This window comes from Salmo salar, chromosome ssa28, assembly GCF_905237065.1.
Source record: "Salmo salar chromosome ssa28, Ssal_v3.1, whole genome shotgun sequence".
Taxonomy (NCBI): domain Eukaryota; kingdom Metazoa; phylum Chordata; class Actinopteri; order Salmoniformes; family Salmonidae; genus Salmo; species Salmo salar.
Window position 1 is genome coordinate 19,114,927 of NC_059469.1, and position 24,772 is coordinate 19,139,698.

At 41.4% G+C, this 24,772-nt stretch overlaps 2 protein-coding genes across 2 annotated transcripts; one reads left to right on the forward strand and one right to left on the reverse strand.

Moving 5' to 3' along the window:
• Nucleotides 1-1,559: 1,559 nt before the first annotated feature.
• gngt2b (guanine nucleotide binding protein (G protein), gamma transducing activity polypeptide 2b) lies at nucleotides 1,560-2,870 on the reverse strand. Its single transcript, NM_001141004.1, is given in 3 exon segments — nucleotides 1,560-2,011; nucleotides 2,384-2,472; nucleotides 2,792-2,870. Coding segments are annotated over 2 exon segments (213 nt in total). The 5' UTR covers nucleotides 2,468-2,472; nucleotides 2,792-2,870; the 3' UTR covers nucleotides 1,560-1,882.
• Nucleotides 2,871-11,657: 8,787 nt separating this feature from the next.
• tmem101 (transmembrane protein 101) lies at nucleotides 11,658-21,189 on the forward strand. The gene is made up of 4 exons (XM_014179849.2): nucleotides 11,658-11,947; nucleotides 18,434-18,614; nucleotides 18,961-19,107; nucleotides 19,422-21,189. The coding sequence occupies exons 1-4, from the start codon at nucleotides 11,817-11,819 to the stop codon at nucleotides 19,728-19,730; spliced, it is 768 nt and encodes a 255-aa protein (XP_014035324.1). The 5' UTR covers nucleotides 11,658-11,816; the 3' UTR covers nucleotides 19,731-21,189.
• Nucleotides 21,190-24,772: the final 3,583 nt, after the last annotated feature.

The window sequence follows — 24,772 nt, forward strand, 5'->3', positions numbered from 1 at the left end:
CTTGACCATTTACCCTTTTTATATTATAACACTGGTTATAACATAGGTTGAAGTATTGGTTCAATGGTTGTGTTTTGGAGTATATTGCAATGTGTTTGTACTGTGGTTTCCTATATTTTCAAGACAGGTTCTCTAAACTCTGACTGGTGCATTCGAGATCTTCATGTGATGAGCTGCACATGTCATTGTTTTAGACAAATTATCATTTAAAGAGTGAAAAGGTGGACTTGCACACCTTTTGCATCAGTTACCTAGTTTCCAAACTCTTTATACAAGAATTGTAAAGCATCACAGCTTACACATGAGATATATACATCAAATTGATCAGAAATACAGTGTAGACATTGTTAATGTTGTAAATGACTATTGTAGCTGGAAACGGTTGATGAAAAATAAATAATAATAATGGAATATCTACCTAGGCGTACAGAGGCCCATTATCAGTAACCATCACTCCTGTGTTCCAATGGCACGTTGTGTTAGCTAATCCAAGTTTATCATTTTAAAAGGCTAATTGATCATAAGAAAACCCTTTTGCAATTATGGTTAGCACAGCTGAAAACTGTTCTGATTAAAGAAGCAAAAAAAATGCATCAGCATTTGTGGGTTTGATTACAGGCTCAGAGTGGCCAGAAACAAAGACCTTTCTTCTGAAACTCATCAGTCTATTCTTGTTTTGAGAAATGAAGGCTTTTCCATGCGAGAAATTGCCAAGAAACTGAAGATCTCATACAACGCTGTGTACTACTCCCTTCACAGAACAACGCAAACTGGCTCAAACTAGAATAGAAAGAGGAGTGGGAGGCCCCGGTGCACAACTGAGCAAGAGGACACGTACATTAGTGTCTAGTTTGAGAAACAGGTGCCTCACAAGTCCTCAACTGGCAGCTTCATTAAATAGTACATGCAAACACCAGTCTCAACGTCAACAGTGAAGAGGCGACACCGGGATGCTTCTAAGCAGCGTTGTATGAGATCTTCAGTTTCTTGGCAATTTCTCGAATGGAATAGCCTTCGTTTCTCCGAATGTCTATACTGTATTTCTGATCAATTTGATGTTATTTTAATGGACAAAATGTGCTTTCCTTAAAAAACAAGGACGTTTCTAAGTGACCCCAAACTTTTGAACGGGTGTGTGTGTGTACAGTTTTCTAGAGGGTGAAATGTGGTCTAAGTGGATGAAAAACAGTGCTGAAGCACTAAGCTAAGTACTTGGAGGTTAGGAGGCAGCTATAAAGTAGAGGCCCAGAAGGCCCCCTCCTTGTCCTGACTCATAGATCCTATTGCACATTACATTAAGAACTACTGAGATTACATGTACAACTGCCAGGTATCACAGAAGAAGGTGAAGGGCATGTTTAGTCTTTTGTTTTAGTAAGACGAAACAGTTTCTCCATGGTGTGACTGTTGCTGTGAGATTCAATCGTCTCATCATGAAACTGTCCCGAGTCCCTAGACTGTTCATACTATACTTTCCATACATAGTATACATGTACATTATTATACTTACTATATACCCCAATATTTGTTATCGTTTCAATAAGCAGCAAGAAGACTAATCACAATGAAGGTGCTTTTAATTTAGCAGAGTAAAGTGAATAACACCACAAGATGATCTAGATAACAGCCTTACACAGCTAGATGTGTTTATTTACAATTTGACAGAGACACAATGATATCAACAGAAAATATCCAGAGATGGTGAAAAGGGAAATCTGGCTTCTTGTAACAGTACAACATCACCACAAATGTTGCAGTTGTCCTTTGTCTCTGAGCTGTCTTTCTGACTGTCCAAATATCAGATTACATATTTGTTTGAATGCACCTCACTGTTTCTCATTAAATCAAAATGTTTGGCTTCTTTTCCCTGGGTTTGTGTATTCTAGGTTATAATGCAGCCTCCCTTGTCTCCCTTGTAGGGGTTCTTGTCATCTGACACGCCCTTTATGAGTGGGTCGCCCTCCGTTTGGGCCTCCACCCATTCCATTGTCTCCTTGCAATTTACTGACACCTGGTGATGTGAAGAGCAAAAGAATGAGAATACTTTTCTGATGCAAGAGAATACTCCATGATTTATTTGCTTGTTTTGTGGAAAAATGCCTTTGTTCCTTTCAGTTACATAAAAAATGAAATGTTCTCATTCATCTGCAGTACAACAGGAAATACAAATGCAGATTGTGTGCAGTGAAATATTATTCTAACTGTACGTTCTTACAAATGTTTCTTTCACTTCTTGTAACCATCTTTCTGTGAAACTTATATTGATTTATCTCGATCTAAATCAAATAGAACACTGTTACACTGCCATCTAGCATGATACATGTTCTATGATTTGGTACCATTTCACTTCAGATATGGTGTAATATTGTAAAGAGATACTCACAGCTGTACGTGTTGTGCTAACTTCAATCTTTAGCTGAGCCAGCTCCATTTGCAGGATTTCCTTATCAGACATATCACGAGCCATCTTGCCTTTAAAAGGAAAATGGACCCAGAAAAAGGTTAGTAGGGAAACAGGAATAGATGTGGTATTTACACAGCTAGAGCATCACTGGCAGATAAGTCATGTAGACTAATCAAGTAATGTAGGCTCATCAATTCAAGTTTCTCTTTCACACAAATCCTCAACATTTTCAATCCATATCCTTTGGTTTATATTGTTGCTCTAATTATTGCACATTCATCTGATAAATATTTGTATCTAACCAAAACGGACTACATCAACTCTAAACAGACAATGTAAATCAGAAATAAAAGGAATACACAAGAATTAAAGTAACCCAGCTCTTACCTGTTGAATGGTGGGGTATCCAACAGAGAGAGTCTTCGCTCCTAGGGGCTTGGTTATTGTAAGCTGCTTTCTGATAGACAGTAACTGCATTGACTGACTTGCTGATGGGTTTCCGCCTCACCCCTCTTCAGCTGCAAAGCTGATCCAGGTAGGCTTTGCTTTGGGGAGAGGTCGGTACAGGATTTTCACCAATCCTCTATGATCTAATTAAACAATCAATGGGCTGTAAACCTCAGAATCCTCAACACTAGCACCCTGAGTGGGATGAGGACGAACACACATAAAATCAATGTGTATGTACCATCTTAGAGGATTCGGACACTGAGTGGGTGGTATTGTCATAACAAGCAACTGGGTCCTGTGTAGTTCAGGGGGGCGTCATACAGTACATAGGCTATCATGTAGAATGTGTGCATGTACATAAACTGTACATAACATGTATGCAACTGTGTATATACTGTACATACAGTACCAGTCAAAAGTTTGGACACCTACTCAATCAAGGGTTTTTCTTTTTTTACTATGTTCTACATTGTAGAATAATAATGAATACATCAACACTATGAAATAACACGTATATTTGAGATTCTTCAAAGTAGCCACCCTTTGCCTTGACAGCTTTGCACACTCTTGGCAATCTTTCAACCAGCTTCAACAGGAATGCTTTTCCAACAGTCTTGAAGGAGTTCCCACATATATTGAGTACTTGTTAGCTGCTTTTCCTTCACTATGCGGTCCAACTCATCCCAAACCATCTCACTTGGGTTGAGGTCTGGTGATTGTGGAGGCCTGGTCATCTGATGCAGCACTCCATCACTCTCCTTCTTGGTCAAATAGCCTTTACACAGCCTGGAAGTGTGTTGGGTCATTTTCCTGTTGAAAAACAAATGATAGTCCCACTAAGCGCAAACCAGGTGGGATGGCGTTTTGCTGCAGAATGCTGTGGTAGACATGCTGGTTAAGTGTGCCTTGAATTATAAATTAGACAGTGTCACCAGCAAAGCACCCCACACAATCACACCTCCTCTTCCATGCTTCATGGTGGGAACTACAAATGCGGAGATCATCCGTTCACCTACTCTGCGTCTCACAAAGACATGGCTGTTGGAACCAAAAATCTCAAATTTGGACTCAACAGACCAAAGGACAGATTTCCACCAGTCTAATGTCCATTGCTCGTGTTTCTTGGCCGACGCAAGTTTCATCTTCTTATTGGTGTCCTTTAGTAGTGGTTTCTTTGGAGCAATTCGACCATGAAGGCCTGATTCACGCAGTCTCCTCTGAACAGCTGATGTTGATATCTGTTACTTGAACTCTGTGAAGCATTTATTTGGGCTGCAATTTCTGAGGCTGGTAACTCTAATGAACTTATCCTCTGCAGCAGAGGTAACTCAGGGTCTTCCTTTCCTGTGGCGGTCCTCATGAGAGCCAGTTTCATCATAGCGCTTGGTGGTTTTTGTGACTGCACTTGAAGAAACTTTCAAAGTTCTTAATGTTTCGTATTGACTGACCTTCATGTCTTAAAGTAATGATGGACTGTTGTTTCTCTTTGCTTATTTGAGCTGTTCTTGCCATAATATGGACTTGGTCTTTTACCAAATAGGGCTATCTTCTGTATACCACCACTACAACACAACTGATTGGCTCAAATGCATTAGGAAGGAAAGAAATTCCACATTAAACACAAACCTGTTAAGTTGAAATGCATTCCAGGTGATGAAGCTGGTTGAGAGAAGGCCAAAAGTGTGCAAAGCTGCCATCAAGGCAAAGAGTGGCTACTTTTGAAGAATCTCAAATATAAAATATATTTTGATTTTTAACACTTATGGTTACTTCATGATTCCATTTTATTTCATAGTGTTGATGAGTTCACTATTATTCTACAATGTAGGAAATAGTAAAAATAAAGAAATCCTGGAATGAGTAGGTGTCAATTTTTGACTGGTACTGTATATAATTTCATACAACATTTCATATTATCAGATTTAATTCTAATTCAGCAAACCAACATTTCAAATATGGTCCTACAATCACATAGGCTATAGCATAAATAATAATACTTTTTTGTCTGTTTTCAGAGGGAAATTAAAAAGAAGTACCATAGAGCAGGTCAACAATGACAATCCCTGGCAGTCCCTGAGTCATTAGCCTCACTTAATGCCAAAGGCCCTTGGCATGCCACACATGGAGGTGAGCCCATGATTACACCAATTAGAGCACACTACAGTCTACATGAGGAGGATCTGATCTCATACACAATCCAATCCTTTCCCCGCATCTCTCTGTCATTCCAACCAAATGATGTCAGATCCCCCTGATGTAGCCTATAGTCTGCTATAATTCGTGTAATCATGGGCCCACCTCCATTAAGTCATATTCCAATCAAATGTCATACTGTTATGCAACAAGTATTGATCATACTGTATCTAGGGGTGAAAGTTAGCCAGTTCAGTACGGCATTCCGGTAAAACAAATAGTGGCGGTACGCCACTATCGCAATAATTCCAACAAAATATCAAAAGAACTACACCATTATTTATAATTTCCGCATGTCAGAGGCATAGTAAACAGGTGGTATATGCTCCAAAATACGATGTGGTTCGATGAGAACACTGACGCATAAATTGTGGCCAAATGTCATTACACTTTTTGGTGTTTTGTGTAACAGATGTCTCTCTCCATTCACCAGTGTTTGGAGGCTGGAAATATGTTGCGAGTGGAGCCCTTTTTGAAGTGATTGTCAAACAATCAGATGAAATCATGACTGGTTGTGTTTATTCCACAATAACAGGAAATAAAAGGGGAACGTTTTTAAAAGTAAATGACAAATCTTTACGACTAGGCCCACAGAGATCCTATTGAATCAATAGGGATTCTATGATTTGGCCCATCCAAATCTTTGGGGCACATGCCCCTTCAGATTTGTCCTGTAAATTTGTTGTTGTTGTTGTTTCTCTAATAATACTAGCCACCTAGCAATTTTATGAAGTTGGCTTTAGCTATCCCAGATAGGTTGCCAAACTCATAACTAGCTACCAGGAAGCCATTTCAGGCTATCAATCAAGTTAGAGTAGCTAGCTTGTCTAACTATCTTAGCTGGCATGCCTGCTGGCAAGGTTGGTAGACTAGAAAAGCAAGTAATTACTAAATAAGACTCAAAGGAATATATCTTTTACCCAGATTTTAGCAGAGAAGCATATTTAGCTTTTAAAAAAAGAACCACAGACAGCTCAAGAGGTTTGCTAAGATGATAAACATATTTTGGACAGAATTAAGCATAATGATTATGGCTCCAGACTGCAGGAAAAAGCTGTTTCAGTTGTTTGAAAAATGCAAAATTCTCTAATTTATGGCCATAGCTCCCCTCCGGACCACGCCCCAGCCATCCTTACGTACTTTGTGCCCCCTCAGATTTTTGGGGTGCATGACGCCCCTGAGAGTTCCTGTAACAGGAATAAATGAAATCTACTTCCAACCTGACTGTATCGGATAAATAGTGAGGAACAACTAACTGTAAAATGCAGTATATAATTAAGCTACATTGCCTTTCAAGAACAAATGTAACACAGAATCAATAGCCAATATCCAATCGGGCATGTTATACATTCTAATGTTGACAGTCAACATATTACACTAGTCTGGTGTAGCCTGGTTTTGCTCGCTAGCTCTCTCTCACACACTCTCTCACTCTGTGCGTCTGTCTCTCTTTCTCGCCACTGATCCCTGGAAAAGCCTTCACTGGCACTCGTTTCGCCCATATGACATTTCAGGATCTGGGTTAGTCTCATTTTCTCCCCTGCCCCCCCATCACAGATTAGGCAGTGCGACCAACGTCACTCTGGACTTAATGTGCCACAGGTGGGTCTGTCTTTCGCAGACATTCACCTGATAAGCCACATGGTAAGAGTTGAACAATGGACAGAACCTGTGAGGCAAAAGATAGGCCTACCACTTAACTGACCACCTTTACTGTAAATTCAACATACGATTAGCTAGGACTGTGCTGCAGAGCCAGTTCTGAATTGGACTGTGTATTCCATTGTGCATTTCAGAGGAAGAATTTCTGTCTTAACCGAACAAATTAAGTACGATATATTCTATTCATATGGATACCTCTAAATTGCTCTTCCACACAGTGTGTGAAATGCAATAAAGTATTATGTTGCTTCAAAGGCAGCAGAGCTACAGTGCACTATAATGCTTCCCCTCAAGTTTATTACTGCCATAAGGCAATTAAAACTATCTACGTTGGCTGTAATTTAGTCACTTCTCAGGTTGATTGGTTAATAAAATTAGAGCTTATCGTTTTGCTGGTGGTAGTGAAATCAGGTTGATTGGGAATATTTGGTAAGAAGTGCATTCTGGATACCCTCTCCTGCTGTTGTGTCCTTGAGCAGGGAACTTAAACCTTAATCTGCTCCAGGGTAACTATGCCAAGGCTGACCCATGGGTCGTAGTTATTAGTGCACTGCGTAGCAAACGGTTCATGTCGCAAAACGTTTTAACGTGACAAACGGTTTCCGTTGCAAACCGCTTTGCTACAGTTTGCTTTAGTGTGCACTACTGAATACGCCCCTGGCCTCCAGGGGCACTCTGTTTTTCTTCAAGTAGATCCTTCTAGAACTTTAAATAGAACCATGATATTGGTTGCATGTTAACTGCCGCTCCAATTTCCGCAACAACTAAGAGCATTGAACAATGATGTATATAAACCCTGTGCAGCCGTCTTCATCGACCTGACCAAGGCTTTTGACTCTGTCAATCACCACATTCTTATCGACAGACTCAACAGCCTTGGTTTCTCAAATGACTTTCTCGCCTGGTTCACCAACTACTTCTCAGATAGAGTTCAGTGTGTCAAATCGGAGGGCCTGTTGTCCGGACCTCTGGCAGTCTATGGGGGTGCCGCAGGGTTCAATTCTCTGGCCGACTCTTTTCTCTGTATACATCAGTGATGTTGGTGATTCTCTGATCCACCTCTACGCAGACGACACCATTCTGTATACTTCTGGCCCTTCTTTGGACACTGTGTTAACAAACCTCCAGACGAGCTTCAATGCCAGACAACACTCCTTCCGTGGCCTCCAACTGCTCTTAAATGCTAGTAAAACTAAATGCATGTTTTTCAACCGATCGCTGCCTGCACCCGCCTGCCCATCTAATATTACTACTCTGGACAGTTTTGACTTTAGAATATGTGGACAACTACAAATACCTACGTGTCTGGTTAGACTGTAAACTCTCCTTCCAGACTCACATTAAGTAGCTCCAATTCAAAATTAAATCTAGAATCCGCTTCCTATTTCGCAACAAAGCCTCTTTCCCTCATGCTGCTAAACACCCTCGTAAAACTGACTATCCTACCGATCCTTGACTTCGGCGATGTCATTTACAAAATAGCCTCCAACACTCTACTCAGAAAGTTGGATGTAGTCTATCACGGTGCCATCCGTTTTGTCACCAAAGCCCTATATACTACCCACCACTGCGACCTGTATGCTCTCGTTGGCTGGTCCATATTCGTCACAAACCCACTGGCTCCAGGTCATCTATATAAGTCTTTGCTAGGTAAAGCCCTGCCTTATCTCAGCTCACTGGTCACCATAGCAACACCCACCTGAGGCACACGCTCCAGCAGGTTTAGTTCACTGGTCATCTCCAAAGCCAACTCCTGCTTTGGCTGCTTTTCCTTTCAGTTCTCTGCTGCCAATGACTGGAACAAATTGCAAAAATGATTGAAGCTGGAGACTTCTCCCTCACTAACTTTAAGCATCAGCTGTCAGAGGAGCTTACCGATCACTGCACCTGTACACAGCCCATCTGTAAATGGCCCACCCAACTATCTCATCCCCATATTGTTATTTAGTTTTGCTCTTTTGCACCCAAGTATCTCTACTTGCAGATCTATCACTCCAGTGTTAATGCTAAATAGCAATTATTTCGCCAGTATGGCCTATTTATTGCCTTACCTCCCTAATCTTACTAGATTTGCACACACTGTATATATTTTTTTCTATTGTGTTATTGACTGTACGTTTGTTTATCCCATGTGTAACTCTGTTGTTTTTGTCGCACTGCTTTGCTTTATCTTGGCCAGGTCGCAGTTGTAAATGAGAACTTGTTCTCAACTGGCCTACCTGGTTAAATAAAGGTGAAATAAATAAAAATTGCTGATGCTATGTATTGGCCAATGAGAGGCTTTGAAGCCACTGGTTGGCCAAATTGGACTCCCCAGTAGGAGCAGTCAATAGCGATAGAGGACTCATCTTTATATACAGTGGGGAGAACAAGTATTTGATACACTGCCGATTTTGCAGGTTTTCCTACTTACAAAGCATGTAGAGGTCTGTAATTTTTATCATAGGTACACTTCAACTGTGAGAGACGGAATCTAAAACAAAAATCCAGAAAATCACATTGTATGATTTTTAAGTAATTAATTTGCATTTTATTGCTTCCATTTTATTGCTTCCATTCAGCCATGAGAATTAGTGAGGTTGGGCACTGATTTTGGGCAATTAGGCCTGGTGATCCAATTCATCCCAAAAGGTGTTCAATGGGGTTAAGGTCAGGGCTCTGTGCAGGCCAGTCAAGTTCTTACACACTGATCTCAACAAACCATTGCTTTGTGCACGGGGGCATTGTCATGCTGAAACAGGAAAGGGCCTTACCCAAGCTGTTGCCACAAAGTTGGAAGCACAGAATTGTCTACAATGTCATTGTACGCTGTAACGATTAAGATTTCCCTTCACTGGAACTAAGGGGCCGAGCCCGAACAATGAAAAACAGCCCCAGACCATTATTCCTCCTCCAAAAAACGTTAGTTGGCACTGCATTTGGGGCAGGTAGCATTCACATGGCATCTGCCAAACCCAGATTCCCTGTTGCTAATTAGCATTTAGAATTTTTGAGTAAATTGAGGCGAATATATAGAGAATTTACTTTGTCCGAGAGAGAATTACATTGCTAGCAAAACGTCACGCCAGGGTAATCCTACACGAAACACAGACCTTACAGTGCATTCAGAAAGTATTCAGACACCTTGACTTTTTCCCCATTTTGTTACGTTACAGCCTTATTCTAAAATGTATTAAATTGTTTTTTTCCCCGCATTGATCTACACATAATACCCCATAATGACAAAGCAAAAACAGGATTTAAGAAATGTTTCCAAATGTATTATACATTTTAAAAAACATATCACATTTACATTGGTATTCAGACTGTTTACTCAGTACTTTGTTGAAGCACCTTTGGGAGCAATTACAGCCTTTAGTATTCTTGGGTATGACGCTACAAGCTTGGCACACCTGTATTTGCAGAGTTTCTCCCATTCTTCTCTGCAGCTCATCTTAAGCTCTGTCAGGTTAGTTGGGGAGCATCGCTGCACAGCTATTTTCAGGTCTCCAGAGATGTTTGTTCGGGTTCAAGTCCAGGCTCTGGCTGGGCCACCCAAGGACATTCAGAGACTTGTCCCGAAACCACTCCTGCACTGTCTTGGCTGTGTGCTTAGGGTTGTCCTGTTGGAAGGTGAACGTTCGCCCCAGTCTGAGATCCTGAGTGCTCTGGAGCAGGTTTTCATCAAGGATCTCTCTGTACTTTGTTCCGATCATCTTTCCCTCGATCCTGACTAGTCTCCCAGTCCCTGCCACTGAAAAACATCCCCACAGCATGATGCTGCCACCACTATGCTTCACCGTAGGGATGGTTCCAGGTTTCCTCCAGACGTGACGCTTAGCATTCAGACCAAAGAGTTCAATCTTGGTTTCATCCGACCCGAGAATCTTGTTTCTTATGGTCAAAGTCCTTTAGGTGCCTTTTGGCAAACTCCAAGTGGCCTGTCATGTGCCTTTTACAGAGGAGTGGCTTCCATCTGGCCACTCTACCATAAAGGCCTGATTGGTGGAGTGCTGCAGAGATGGTTGCCCTTCTGGAAGGTTCTTCCATCTCCCAAGAGGAACTCTGGAGCTCTGTCAGAGTGACCATTGGGTTTTTGGTCACCTCCCTTACCAAGGCCCTTCTCCCCCCATTTGCTCAGTTTGGCCAGGTGGCCAGCTCTAGAAAGAGTCTTGTTGGTTCCAAAACTTCTTCCACTTAAGAATGATGGAGGCCACTGTGTTCTTGGGGACCTTCAATGGTGCAGAAATGTTTTGGTACCCTTCCCCTGATCTGTGCCTCGACACAATCCTGTCTCTGAGCTTTACGGACAATTCCTTCGACCTCATGGCTTGGTTTTGCACTGTCAACTGTGGGACCTTTTATATAGACAAGTGTGTGCTTTTCCAAAACATGTCCAATCAATTAAATGTATCACAGGTGGACTCCAATCAAGATGTAGAAACATCTCAAGGATGATCAATAGAACCAGGATGCACTTGAGCTCAATTTCGAGTCTCATAGCAAAGGGTCTGAATACTTACATTTTTTAAATGTGCAAAAATGTCTAAACCTTTTCGCTTTGTCATTATGGGGTATTGTGTGTAGATTGATGGAAAACATGTATTTTATCAATTTTAGAATAAGGCTAATGTAACAAAATGTGGAAAAGGGGAAGGGGTCGGCATACCTTCCGAATGCACTGTATGTGAAGTAGTTCTAAAATTCCAGAAGCACAAATTAATGGGGAAAACATTATTGGAACCATTACCTACCGCTAAGATTTATGGGTATTATGATGTGTCCACTGCCGTTTTTATATAGCCTCCTACAATGCAGGAAATTGCTGCAGGATGAATTTGGTGAAGAGCAACTGCAGAAACTTGCAGTCGACTGCGGTCAACTTCATGACCTTTGACATGGTTTTTGTAAAGTTCATGCAGTCGACAAGCCAGACAATTTGTATCCCCATAATGCAACACACTTTGATAGGCGACAAAAGTGATCCGCTTGGACGTGCCCATGCGCGTTGCGCGGAGTCTACCTTTAATGTAATATGGTAAACTTCTATTTTGAAAATTATCGAAAATTCTAGACAGGAAGTTGTGAAGTTTATGCCCACTGCTGGCGTAACACTGTAGTAACAATAATGGCAGCCCCTAGCAGTAGGCAAGTTCTCCGGCGCCTCTGTCAATTTGGCGCCTTTATTTTGACCCGATTTGGTTTCTGGAACTGCTTTACAATGCTGATGCTCTTTGCTGAGCGCGCGGATGTAAAAAGGTAAGCGCGGTGGATATGTATGTGAGTACTGGTCACGTTTCTGCAGACGTCGGCTAGCCGCTAATCGGCTAAACTGAGGGTTGGCTTTACAGCGTCACTTTGCTTGTTAGTTGAGCTACATTATTGACAGACATATTTACTACACTAGTGTGGCTTTTCTATGCCAGGTACCGTTTTCTGGGTTATGAACGTGGTTATTTAGTAGCGTAAAAGAACATAGAACTACAGAAGCTACAACTTCCGGGATTGTGAGCCATCTGGCTCTAGTTATGGCAGGGTGATATTTCTGTAATCTTTAAATAGGAGTGTACCACCCTGTAATCTAGCTGGTGGAGTCTCCAGTTACCTTACTTTGATCAAGTCATATGGTCTACTACTGTAAATATATAGTAACAGTGACTGCGTGGCTTATCTTCTCACATGGCATATAAGCCATTCATTGATGTATTGTTTTTTTTTCGAAGAATGCCAAGTCCTTAATATTTTAGTCATTAAGGAGATGCTTTATCCAGAGCGATTTACAGTTAGTGTATTCAGTTTAAAGTGGAACTAACAGCATTTTAACATGAAATCGTATTAAAATCTGTTCATATACACCCCCAGGAATAATATTACGTGTTGTTTTTTGTTACATTTTCTGACAAGCCAGCACTATATGGTAATTTTCATAAATTCATAGAATATTTGGGAATTACGTATAGTACAGCATTTGTGAAAATTCTATAGCAATATAGAGTGGGAAGTGGCTGTTTTGTTTGGACAATTTAACAGACACTGCAGTAAATAAAACCTAATTAAAACACCTGTCTTGTCCAGGGCCGGAGTCTATACAGACCAGTGTGCCATATCCAATCAGAGCTACAATAGGCCTATATGCAAATAAACCATTTTCCACATAGGCCTGCCATCCATTAACTTTGAACTGGATTGTGTGTTTACATGAAGTAGCAACAGAGCAACTTTAGATCATTAGAACACATTCACATTAATAGATTTCTGCAAATATATAAATACCACAGGAGTCCTCTTCTATTTGGGAACTTCAGTCCTATTGCTCAAACAACCAGTTACGCACATCAACAAATCACATTTTATTGGCCACATACACATGGTTAGCAGATGTTATTGCGAGTGTAGCGAAATGCTTGTGCTTCTAGTTCCAACAGTGCAGCGATATCTAACAATTCCACTACTACCTAACACACATCTAAGTAAAGGAATGGAATAAGAATATCTACATATAAATATATGGTTGAGCAATGACAAAGCGGCGTAGGCAAGATGCAATAGATGGTATAAAATACAATATATACAGTTGAAGTTGGAAGTTTAGCCATATACATTTAAACTCAGTTTTTCACAATTCCTAACATTTAATTCTAGTAAAAATTCCTTGTCAGTTAGAATCACTTTTATTTTAAGAATGTGAAATGTCAGAATAATAGTAGAGATTTATTTCCGCTTTTATTTCCTTCATCACATTCCCAGTGGGTCAGAAGTTTACATACTCAATTAGTATTTCGTAGCATTGCGATTAAATTGTTTAACTTGGGTCAAACGTTTCAGGTAGCCTTCAACAAGCTTCCCACAATAAGTTGGGTGAATTTTGGCCCATTCCTCCTGACAGAGCTGGTGTAACTGAGTCAGGTTTGTAGGCCTCCTTGCTCGCACACGCTTTTTCAGTTCTGCCCACAAATTTTCAATGGAATTGAGGTCAGGGCTTTGTGATGGCCACTCCAATACCTTGACTTTGTTGTCCTTAGGCCATTTTGCCACAACTTTGGAAGTATGCTTGGGGTCATTGTCCATTTGGAAGACCCATTTGCGACCATGCTTTAACTTCCTGACTGATGTCTTGAGATGTTGCTTCAATATAGCCACATAATGTTCCTGCCTCATGATGCCATCTATTTTGTGAAGTGCACCAGTCCCTCCTGCAGCAAAGCACCCCCACAACATGATGCTGCCACCCCCGTGCTTCACGGTTGGGATGGTGTTCTTCGGGCTTGCAAGCCTCCCCCTTTTCCCCTCCAAACATAACGATGGTCATTATGGCCAAAGAACAGTTCTATTTTTGTTTCATCAGACCAGAGGACATTTCTACAAAAAGTACGATCTTTGTCCCCATGTGCAGTTGCAAACCGTAGTCTGGCTTTTTTTATGGCGGTTTTGGAGCAGTGGCTTCTTCCTTGCTGAGCGGCCTTTCAGGTTATGCCGGATATAGGTCTCGTTTTACTGTGGATATAGATACTTTTGTACCCGTTTCCTCCAGCATCTTCAGAAGGTCCTTTGCTGTTGCTCTGGGATTGATTTGCACTTTTCGCACCAAAATACGTTCACCTCTAGGAGACAGAACACGTCTCCTTCCTGAGCGGTGTGACGGCTGTGTGGTCCCATGGTGTTTATACCTGCGTACTATTGTTTGTACAAATGAACGTGGTACCTTCAGGCATTTGGAAATTGCTCCCAAGGATGAGATCTTGGCTGATTTCTTTTGATTTTCCCATGATGTCAAGCAGAGGCACTGAGTTTGAAGGTAAGCCTTGAAATACATCCACAGGTACACCTCCAACTGACTCAAATGATATCAATAAGCCTATCAGAAGCTTCTAAAGCCATGACATTTTCTGGAATTTTCCAAGCTTTTTAAAGGCACAGTCAACTTAGTGTATGTAAACTGCTGACCCACTGGAATTGTGATACAGTGAATTATAAGTGAAAAAATCTGTCTGTAAACAATTGTTGGAAAAATTACTTGTGTCATGCACAAAGTAGATGTCCTAACCGACTTGCCAAAACCTATAGTTTGTTAACAAGAAATTTGTGGAGTGGTTGAAAAACGAGTTTTAATGACACCAACCTAGGTGTATGTAAACTTCTGACTTCAACTGTACATATGAGATGAGTAATGCAAGATATGTAAACATTGTTAAATTGGCATTTTTAAAGTGACTAGTGATCCATTTATTAAAGTGGCCAATGATTTCAAGTCTGTTTTTAGGCAGCAGCCTCTGTGTTAGTGATGGATGTTTAACAGTCTGATGGCCTTGAGAAAGCTGTTTTTCAGTCTCTTTTGGATGGTAGCGGGGTGAACAGGCAGTGGCTCGGGTGGTTGTTGTCCTTGATGATCTTTTTGGCCTTCCTGTGACATCGGCTGCTGTAGGTGTCCTGGAGGGCAGGTAGTTTGCCCCTGGTGATTCGTTGTGCAGACCGCACCACCGTTTGGAGAGCCTTGCGGTTGAGGGCGGTGCAGTTGCCGTACCAGGCGGTGATGCAGCCCAACAGGATGCTCTCAATTGTGCTAATGCTAGCCAGAGCGAGATTAGCTAAAATCTAACAAACGAACATTAGATAAACCCTCTCAAACTCTTTCAGTTAGTTTGCCTTTAAAATTGCACCGATAAACGATTTGGAATAGTAGCCTGCTCGCCCTTCTGCAGCTTGCCTGCCCATGCATGCTTGTCCCAACCCACATTTTGACAACTGAATGGGAACTTCTCTGCCTGCCCGCCCATTTTGATCGAGGCCAAAATAAATTTGACTTACGACTAAGGGTGCGGTCGTAAATTGCCTTTAGTGTGTCAGTGCTCTCTGGTTCGTTCCTACGTTCAGAGCGTCGTCAGAGTGTCTGTTCATAAATTCACACTGGACACTCAACTTTAGCTAACTGGCTAAAGTTGGCTAGCTTGCGAGCAACAGTCCTTCCAGACACAAATGAGAGATCACCTCATTCTGGCCATTTCACTCGCCCTGGCAGAGCTGGTTAGGCTGTTTACATGTTATCTAGAGTGTTAGTGACCAACTGCTGCTGGCAACAATTTAATAACTTTTTGTGCAGACTTTACTGACACCGGTCATATTCAGTTGATGTTGTGCGTTTGTAAAATCATCAGGTATTCTGCGCTCTGGCACACTTAACCGAGAGTGCTCTGAAATCGAAGTAGATGGCCTGAGTGAATTTACGAACACACCCTGAAAAGTCGTTCAACATAACTAGCTAGCAAAGCAATTCACATTTCCAGGTGATTTGTTACATGCGCCGAATACAACAGCTGTAGACCTTACAGTGAAATGCTTACTTACAAGCCCTTAACCAACCATGCAGTTTTAAGAAAATCCCTAATTTCTTGCTAGCTAACCAACTCTAGCTGAGCCACTGAAAAACGATGAGGGGGAAAAATTAGGTCACTCACCCACTCCTCCAATAACAAGACATCCTCCCAGCAGCTAGCTAGCTAACGTTATGCGCTGTGATTTTTAGCTTGCTAAATAAATAATTATATAAATATACACTAGCCTATTAGCAACATTTTGACTGACTTGTGATCATTGCCCTTGCTAGATTGATTTGTATTGCCATTCCCAGTCTTAGTTACATTCGTCGGTTTTTGTCCAAAATATTAAGTAATTGAATCTAAAACAGTGCATCCTGACTGGGTGGAGTCAGCAAACGATGTACCAGGCCAGCTGTGATTTACAACCTGAGAGCAATATTTTTTGGACTACCAAGGAATGTATTGGTGAATTATATTAATCACGCATTGAACTGCATCCATCTATTCTGCCAACTAGGCTTTGGCGGTATCCAGATTGTCATACCGACCTTGAGCCATACCGGGATATTGGTAATACCGGCACTGAACACAAGGGGCGCTGTTTTCATACCCCACTGATACTCTGTAATCCGAAGGTTAGCAAAGCTAACATGTACATGTCAAATCCCATAGAAAATGCTAATGGCTGCATTGAAAATGTTTGTATATTTTCTGACCTAAACTACACAAGTAACTCAAACTACAGTTTTCTACACGCACGAAGCAAATATTAGCCATCAAGGCTCAGGATTAGAGGTCGACCAATTATGATTTTTCAACACCGATACTGATTATTGGAGGACCAAAAAAAGCTGAATATTATTTTTTTATATATATATATATATATATATATATATATATATATTTATTTATATTTGTAATAATGACAATTACAACAATACTGAATAAACAATAAACACTTATTTTAACTTAATATAATACATCAATAAAATCAATTTAGTCTCAAATAAATAATGAAACATGTTAAATTTGGTTTAAAAAATGCAAAAACAAAGTTTTGGAAGAGAAAGTAAAAGTGCAATATGTGCCATGTAAAACTAACGTTTAAGTTCCTTGCTCGAACATGAGAACATATGAAAGTTGGTTCCTTTTAACATGAGTCTTGAATATTCCCAGGTAAGAAGATTTAGGTTGTAGTTATTATAGGACTATTTCGCTCTATACCATTTGTATTTCATATACCTTTGACTATTGGATGTTCTTATAGGCACTTTAGTATTGCCAGCCTAATCTCGGGAGTTGATAGGCTTCAAGTAATTAACAGTGTAATGCTTGAAGCGTTGCGAAGAGCTGCTGGCAAACGCAGTAAAGTGCTGTTGGAATGAATGCTTACGAGCCTGCTGCTGCCTACCACCGCTCAGTCAGACTGCTCTATCAAATCATAGACTTAATTATAATATAATAACACACAGAAATACGAGCCTTAGGTCTGGTAGTCTTGAATTCGGCCCAAATTAATCGGAATGGCCGATTTTAATTAGGGCCGATTTTCAAGTTTTCATAACAATCGGTAAGCGGCATTTTTGGACACCGATCATGGCCGATTACATTGCACTCTACAAGGAGACTGCGTGGCAGGCTGACTACCAGTTATGCGAGTGCAGCAAGGAGCCAAGGTGATTACTGTTACCAAGCAAATGTTTGAATTTGAAAGAACGTAAACACGTAACTGTCTAGCTACTAAATTAGCAAACCAAATGCACAACTGCAGAGCATTTAGCACATTTTAGACAGTTAATTTAATAGTTCTAAGATATCTAGCTGGCAAGCAGTTGTGACTCACAAGGCTCCGGTCTCTTGTCGTGTGCTTGACTGGGGACTACCGTAAACTTCACAATGTGACAGCTGAAATGAAGAACGCAATGTTCTTTATCTCCTAACATATTGCACAAGTTGACTGCAGGTATTTACTTAAAGTAGCTACAATTATTCAAAATGTATTAAACTTCAAATAAATAGTTTCAACGGTATTGAAAAGCATCCCATGGCTTTTTCCAAATACCCCGGTGTGTGTATACACAGTAAACCACCCGAGACTACTGCCAACAATGCCTTACTGTACGTCATGGAATTGAGTCATATATAACCTCTTTTTATAACCTCTTATAAAGTTGGTTTTGTAGCATAAACTGGAAATGTGATATTTTTGACTGATTTATGATTGTATGTTTGTTTCATATCTGCAATGTAGTTAAAACGCTGTCAGTTCCACTTTAAGGTAGCTAAGTGAGACAAATCATTGTCTTTGGAGGTATGAAATCATAGCTATTGTTAACCATGAGTGTAATCAATTAGTTGATTTGAACATTGATTTTTGAATATTTAACCATTTCAGCGTTGTAATAAATGTGCTTTTTTTCTTCATCTCCAGGAAACCTGACATCCAGGTTCCCTACCTGTACTTTGACATGGGGGCATCAGTTCTTTGTGCCAGCTTCATGTCCTTTGGGGTGAAGAGGAGGTGGTTTGCACTGGGGGCCGCCATACAGTTAGCTGTCAGCACCTACGCTTCTTATATTGGTGAACAAGTGCACTATAGTGACTGGCTGAAGGTGAGTACTGCCTGTGAGGAGGAGTAGATAGTGTGACAACTCTAGTTGAAGTATCCTGGGGGTAAGAAATGTTTTGTGGAGCGTGACAACTCCGTCGACATTGAGAACTGTGCATTGTGATGGAATGACACCACTTGTCGAAAGACAATGAATAGTGGGCTCTATTTAGTCAACTTTTTATGGGTTAATACTGGGTGCTGGGCCAAAAAAACCTGACATGACTAAGATTATCCTATTTTAGGATGAATTAAAACATTGTGTTGAAGAAATTTAGTGTTTGCACCCCCCCTTCACTACATCTCTAGGAATGCTCAACTGACATTCTGTGTCTTGTGTGATCCTGTAGGTAAGGATGTACTCAAGAACCCTGGCTATCATCGGGGGTTTCCTGGTCCTAGCCAGTGGTGCGGGGGAGGTATACAGACAGAAACATCGCACCAGATCGCTGCAGTCCACCGGACAGGTCTTCATAGGGGTCTACCTCATCTGTATGGTAAGACAAACAACCTACTTCAGTGATTTAGCTACAGTGTTTGACCTAGAAAGAAGCACTGTGATGGGAATCCCCTTCCTCCATCCTTAAATTCAATTACTGCAGACCTAGAAACCTGGATAACAAAAGGCCTAGATTTTCCCTGATTTAAATAGCCCAGTGTCAAGTTTGACATTTGTGTCCTAATCCGATATGAGAGCGAGAGAGATCAAATCATTGTACAAATAGGTGCAATAAACTGAATGGTGAGTCCAACAAATATACAGTAGCAGCCTAAATAACAACTCAATGCAGCGCTGTGTTCCCTCCACCAGGTGTACTCCCTCCAGCACAGTAAAGAGGACAGGATGGCCTACCTGAACCACATCCCTGGTGGGGAGATCACCCTAATGCTACTGGTGGTGCTGTTTGGAGTGCTGGCCCTGGCCTTCCTCTCTGGCTGTTATATCCGCCTCGCTTCACAGATCCTGGCCGTGGTTCTGCCCCTCATCCTGCTCTTCATCGACGGTAACCTGGGCTACTGGCACAACACGCGCCATGTAGAGTTCTGGAACCAGTTGAAGCTGATGGGGCATAACGTGGGTATATTCGGGGCTGTGCTGATTCTGGCTACAGACGGTTGAATGGAATGGACACTTTGGCAGACTGAGGTCTATCAGAAGGGAGGCCACTACTTAACATGTGACTGAAGCTACATTTTTGTGTTTCAAATGGCACCCTATTCCCTATATATTGCACTACTTTTGACCAAAGCTTTGGCCAAAAGTAGTGCATTATATTGGGAATAGGGTGCCACCTGGTCAAAAGTAGTGCACTATATTGGGAATAAGGTGCCATGTGAGACTTGTACAGTCTTTTTGGATCCTCAGATGAACTGATCCTCACTTACAGCAGGAGATACATGGTGATTGGACGCTAATCCCTGCCTTACAGACAGCTATGTGGGTAGACCTTATCGTTAACTACCTGTCCAACTTTGCTTCTGCAAAAAATAGACATGAGCCCCGTAGATTTTTTTTTTTATATACTGAACAAAAATATAGAATGCAACAATTAACTATTTTACAGTTCATATAAGGAAATCAGTGACTTCAAATAAATAAATTAGGCCCTAACCTATGGATTTCACAGGCGAGGGCATAAGCCCACCCACTGGAGAGCCAGGCACAGCCAATCAGAGTAAGTTTTCCCCACAAAAGGGCTTTATTACAGACAGAAATACTCAGTTTCAACAGCTGTCTGGATGGCTGGTCTCAGACGATCCCGCAGGTGAAGAAGCCGGATGTGGAGGTCCTGGGCCGGTATGGTTACACGTGGGTCTGTGGTTGTGTGGCCCGTTGGACGTACAGCCAAATTCTCTAAAACGATGTTGGTGGCTTATGGAAGGGAAATGAACATTACATTCTCTGGAAAGAGCTCTAGTGGACATTCCTGTAATCAGCATGCCAATTGCACGCTACCTCAAAACTTGAGACATTTGTGGCATTCTGTTGATTGACACAACTGCACATTTTAAAGTGGTCTTTTATTGTCCCCAGCACAAGGTGCTCCTGTATAATGACAATGCTGTTTAATCAGCTTCTTGATATGCCACACCTGTTATGTGGTTAGATTATCTTGGCAAAGGAGAAATGCTCACTAACATGATTAAGTTTTGAGAGAAATTAGATTTGTGAGTATGGAACATTTCTGGGATCTTTTATTTCAGTTTTACATGTTGCGTTTATATTTTTGTTCAGTATATTTAACGTATAGCTAGAATTATGTAAAAAATAAATGATGATTTGAAACCTGGTATTTAGATATGGCTATAGCAGATTTCAGTTTGAGTATTTGGGGGGTTATATCGTGGTTTAATTGTCAAATGTTTTACTGCAATTTATGGTAACAAATTAGGGGTAACTTGACATTTTGCATATTTCCTATCAAATAATAGAACTACAGTGTACTCCTTTTGTACCTAATGCAATATGAATATAGGATCATATTTATTTTTGAATATCATTTGTTTTCATTCCTGACGACATTCCTGAGTGTAGGTTGTCATACAACTAAATAAACAACTACTGGTTTGGTTTTGTATATTGTGTAGTCTGTATATTCACTTTTCACAATAGTATTTAATTATTTATCAAGCTATATTTTTATGCACAACGAAATCAGAAAAGACCTGACGATTGTCATTAGTTACCACAGTAACAAAGTCATAAACCCGGCCTATTTCTACAGTGTCTCTTAAAATCAGATTTTAAACCTAACCTTAACCACACTGCTAAACTTATGACTAACCTTAAATTAAGACCAAAAAGCTTATTTTAGATTGCATGCATTTTGACGACAGCCAATTTGAACTTTGTGTCAGTGGTAACTAGTGATTACCTGAACTCATGGACAAATGGTAGAAATATCTAAGGGTGTCATGTACCTCAAAAATCTGAGGGGGCACAAAGTATGTGAGGATGGCTGGGGGATGGTCCAGAGGGGGGCTAAGTTGGATAAATAAATGTAGTCCTGCTTTGTGGCATTTCGTGAAGACTGTTATACTGATCGCTCTATGCGTTTTTGTGCGTGTAGATATGGTTGTCCTTGTTCGATAGAGCCATTGGATGTCTTTTAGCGAGGTTCCTATCAGAGGATGAATGGCTAAATATACAAGCTGACATTTTTTCCAGTCTCTGAAAGACTACAACTCGGGTGGGGCAGTGCTTCGTGCTCTGGCCACATCCCTACCCCAAGGCTGGCTTTTTTGAAAGGGACACAATCCTTTGGGAAAAATTGAAGGACTTGACCAGACGGCAATGACTTCAAGTAATTCCATTCATCAACATGAATTTGACAAATGAGCATTTTTTTATGTTCTATTAGCTACATGGTGACATTTGACCATGTTTCAACCAGATATAGTGAAGCGGATTGGAAATTGAAGACTTGGATTTAGCTAGAAGCTCATTTACAGCTGATTTTTTTTTTTTTTTTTTTTTCCTTTATTTTTTTTTTTCTTCCACCTTTATTTAACCAGATTGGCAAGTTGAGAACAAGTTCTCATTTACAATTGCGACCTGGCCAAGATAAAGCAAAGCAGTTCGACAACATACAACAACACAGAGTTACACATGGAGTAAAACAAACATACAGTCAATAATACAGTAGAAAAATAAGTCTATATACAATGTGAGCAAATTAGGTGAGATAAGGGAGGTAAAGGCAAAAAGGCCATGGTGGCAAATAAATACAATATAGCAAGTAAAACACTGGAATGGTAGATTTGTAGTAGAAGAAAGTGCAAAGTAGAAATACAAATAATGGGGTGCAAAGGAGCAAAATAAATACAGTAGGGGAAGGGGTAGTTGTTTGGGCTAAATTATAGATGGGCTATGTACAGGTGCAGTGATCTGTGAGCTGCTCTGACAGCTGGTGCTTAAAGCTAGTGAGGGAGATAAGTGTTTCCAGTTTCAGAGATTGTTGTAGTTCGTTCCAGTCATTGGCAGCAGAGAACTGGAAGGAGAGACGGCCAAAGGAGGAATTGGCTTTGGGGGTGACCAGAGAGATATACCTGCTGGAGCGCGTGCTACAGGTGGGTGCTGCTATGGTGACCAGTGAGCGGAGATAAGGGGGGACTTTACCTAGCAGGGTCTTGTAGATGACCTGGAGCCGGTGGGTTTGGCGATGAGTATGAAGCGAGGGCCAGCCAACGAGAGCGTACAGGTCGCAGTGGTGGGTAGTATATGGGGCTTTGGTGACAATGGATGGCACTGTGATAGACTGCATCCAGTTTGTTGAGTAGGGTATTGGAGGCTATTTTGTAAATTACATCGCCGAAGTCGAGGATCGGTAGGAGGGTCAGTTTTACGAGGGTATGTTTTGCAGCATGAGTGAAGGATGCTTTGTTGCGAAATAGGAAGCCAATTCTAGATTTAACTTTGGATTGGAGATGTTTGATGTGAGTCTGGAAGGAGAGTTTACAGTCTAACCAGACACCTAGGTATTTGTAGTTGTCCACATATTCTAAGTCAGAACCGTCCAGAGTAGTGATGCTGGTCAGGCGGGCAGGTGCAGGCAGTGATCGGTTGAAGAGCATGCATTTAGTTTTACTTGTATTTAAGAGCAGTTGGAGGCCACGGAAGGAGAGTTGTATGGCATTGAAGCTCGTCTGGAGGGTTGTTAACACGGTGTCCAAAGAAGGGCCAGAAGTATACAGAATGGTGTCGTCTGCGTAGAGGTGGATCAGAGACTCACCAGCAGCAAGAGTGACATCATTGATGTATACAGAGAAAAGAGTTGGCCCAAGAATTGAACCCTGTGGCACCCCCATAGAGACTGCCAGAGGTCCGGACAACAGGCCCTCCGATTTGACACACTGAACTCTATCAGAGAAGTAGTTGGTGAACCAGGCGAGGCAATCATTTGAGAAACCAAGGCTATTGAGTCTGCCGATGAGGATGTGGTGATTGACAGAGTCGAAAGCTTTGGCCAGGTCAATGAATACGGCAGCACAGTATTGTTTCTTATCGATGGCGGTTACGATATCGTTTAGGACCTTGAGTGTGGCAGAGGTGCACCCATGACCAGCTCTGAAACCAGATTGCATAGCGGAGAAGGTGCGGTGGGATTCGAAATGGTCGGTAATCTGTTTGTTGACTTGGCTTTCGAAGACCTTAGAAAGGCAGGGTAGGATAGATATAGGTCTGTAGCAGTGTGGGTCAAGAGTGTCCCCTCCTTTGAAGAGGGGATGACAGCAGCTGCTTTCCAGTCTTTGGGAATCTCAGATGACACGAAAGAGAGGTTGAACAGGCTCGTAATAGGGGTTGCAACAATTTCGGCAGATCATTTTAGAAAGAAAGGGTCCAGATTGTCTAGCCCGGCTGATTTGTAGGAGTCCATATTTTGCAGCTCTTTCAGAACATCAGCTGAATGGATTTGGGAGAAGGAGAAATGGGGAAGGCTTGGGCGAGTAGCTGTGGGGGGTGCAGTGCTGTTGACTGCGGTAGGGGTAGCCAGGTGGAAAGCATGGCCAGCCGTAGAAAAATGCTTATTGAAATTCTCAATTATAGTGGGTTTATCGGTGGTGATAGAGTTTCCTATCCTTAGTGCAGTGGGCAGATGACAAATACAGTGGCTAAGTAAGTTATTTTTCCTTCAAGCCACCTGCTAGCTAACTTTAGTTAATCTACTGAAACCCATAGTGTGTATTGCTGGCTAACATACTACTGTGTAACAGTGGGGGGGGGGGAATCAAATACTTTTTCTGTTTGCTAACTTAGGTAGCTAGCTAGTCTAGCAGGATAGCTAAGTTAGCTAAACAACTAGAGGTAGTCATATGACAAAATAGAAGCGGTTTTACAAATTGGACATCTGTTGTATCTGATTTGTAAAACCTCTTCTCTTTACTCCTAGATATGGCTACTAATGGGGCTAAGCTGCCTGCCATCCAGGACCTCTACACTAGGCGGTGTCAGAGGAAGACCCTAAAAATTGTCAACGACTGTTCTCTCTACTATTGCATGGCAAGCGGTACCGGAGTGCCAAGTCTAGGACAAAAAGGCTTCTCAACAGTTTTTACCCCCAAGCCATAAGACTCCTGAACAGGTAATCAAATGGCTACCCGGACTATTTGCACTGTGTGCCCCCACCACCCCACCCCTCTTTTTACGCTGCCGCTACTCTC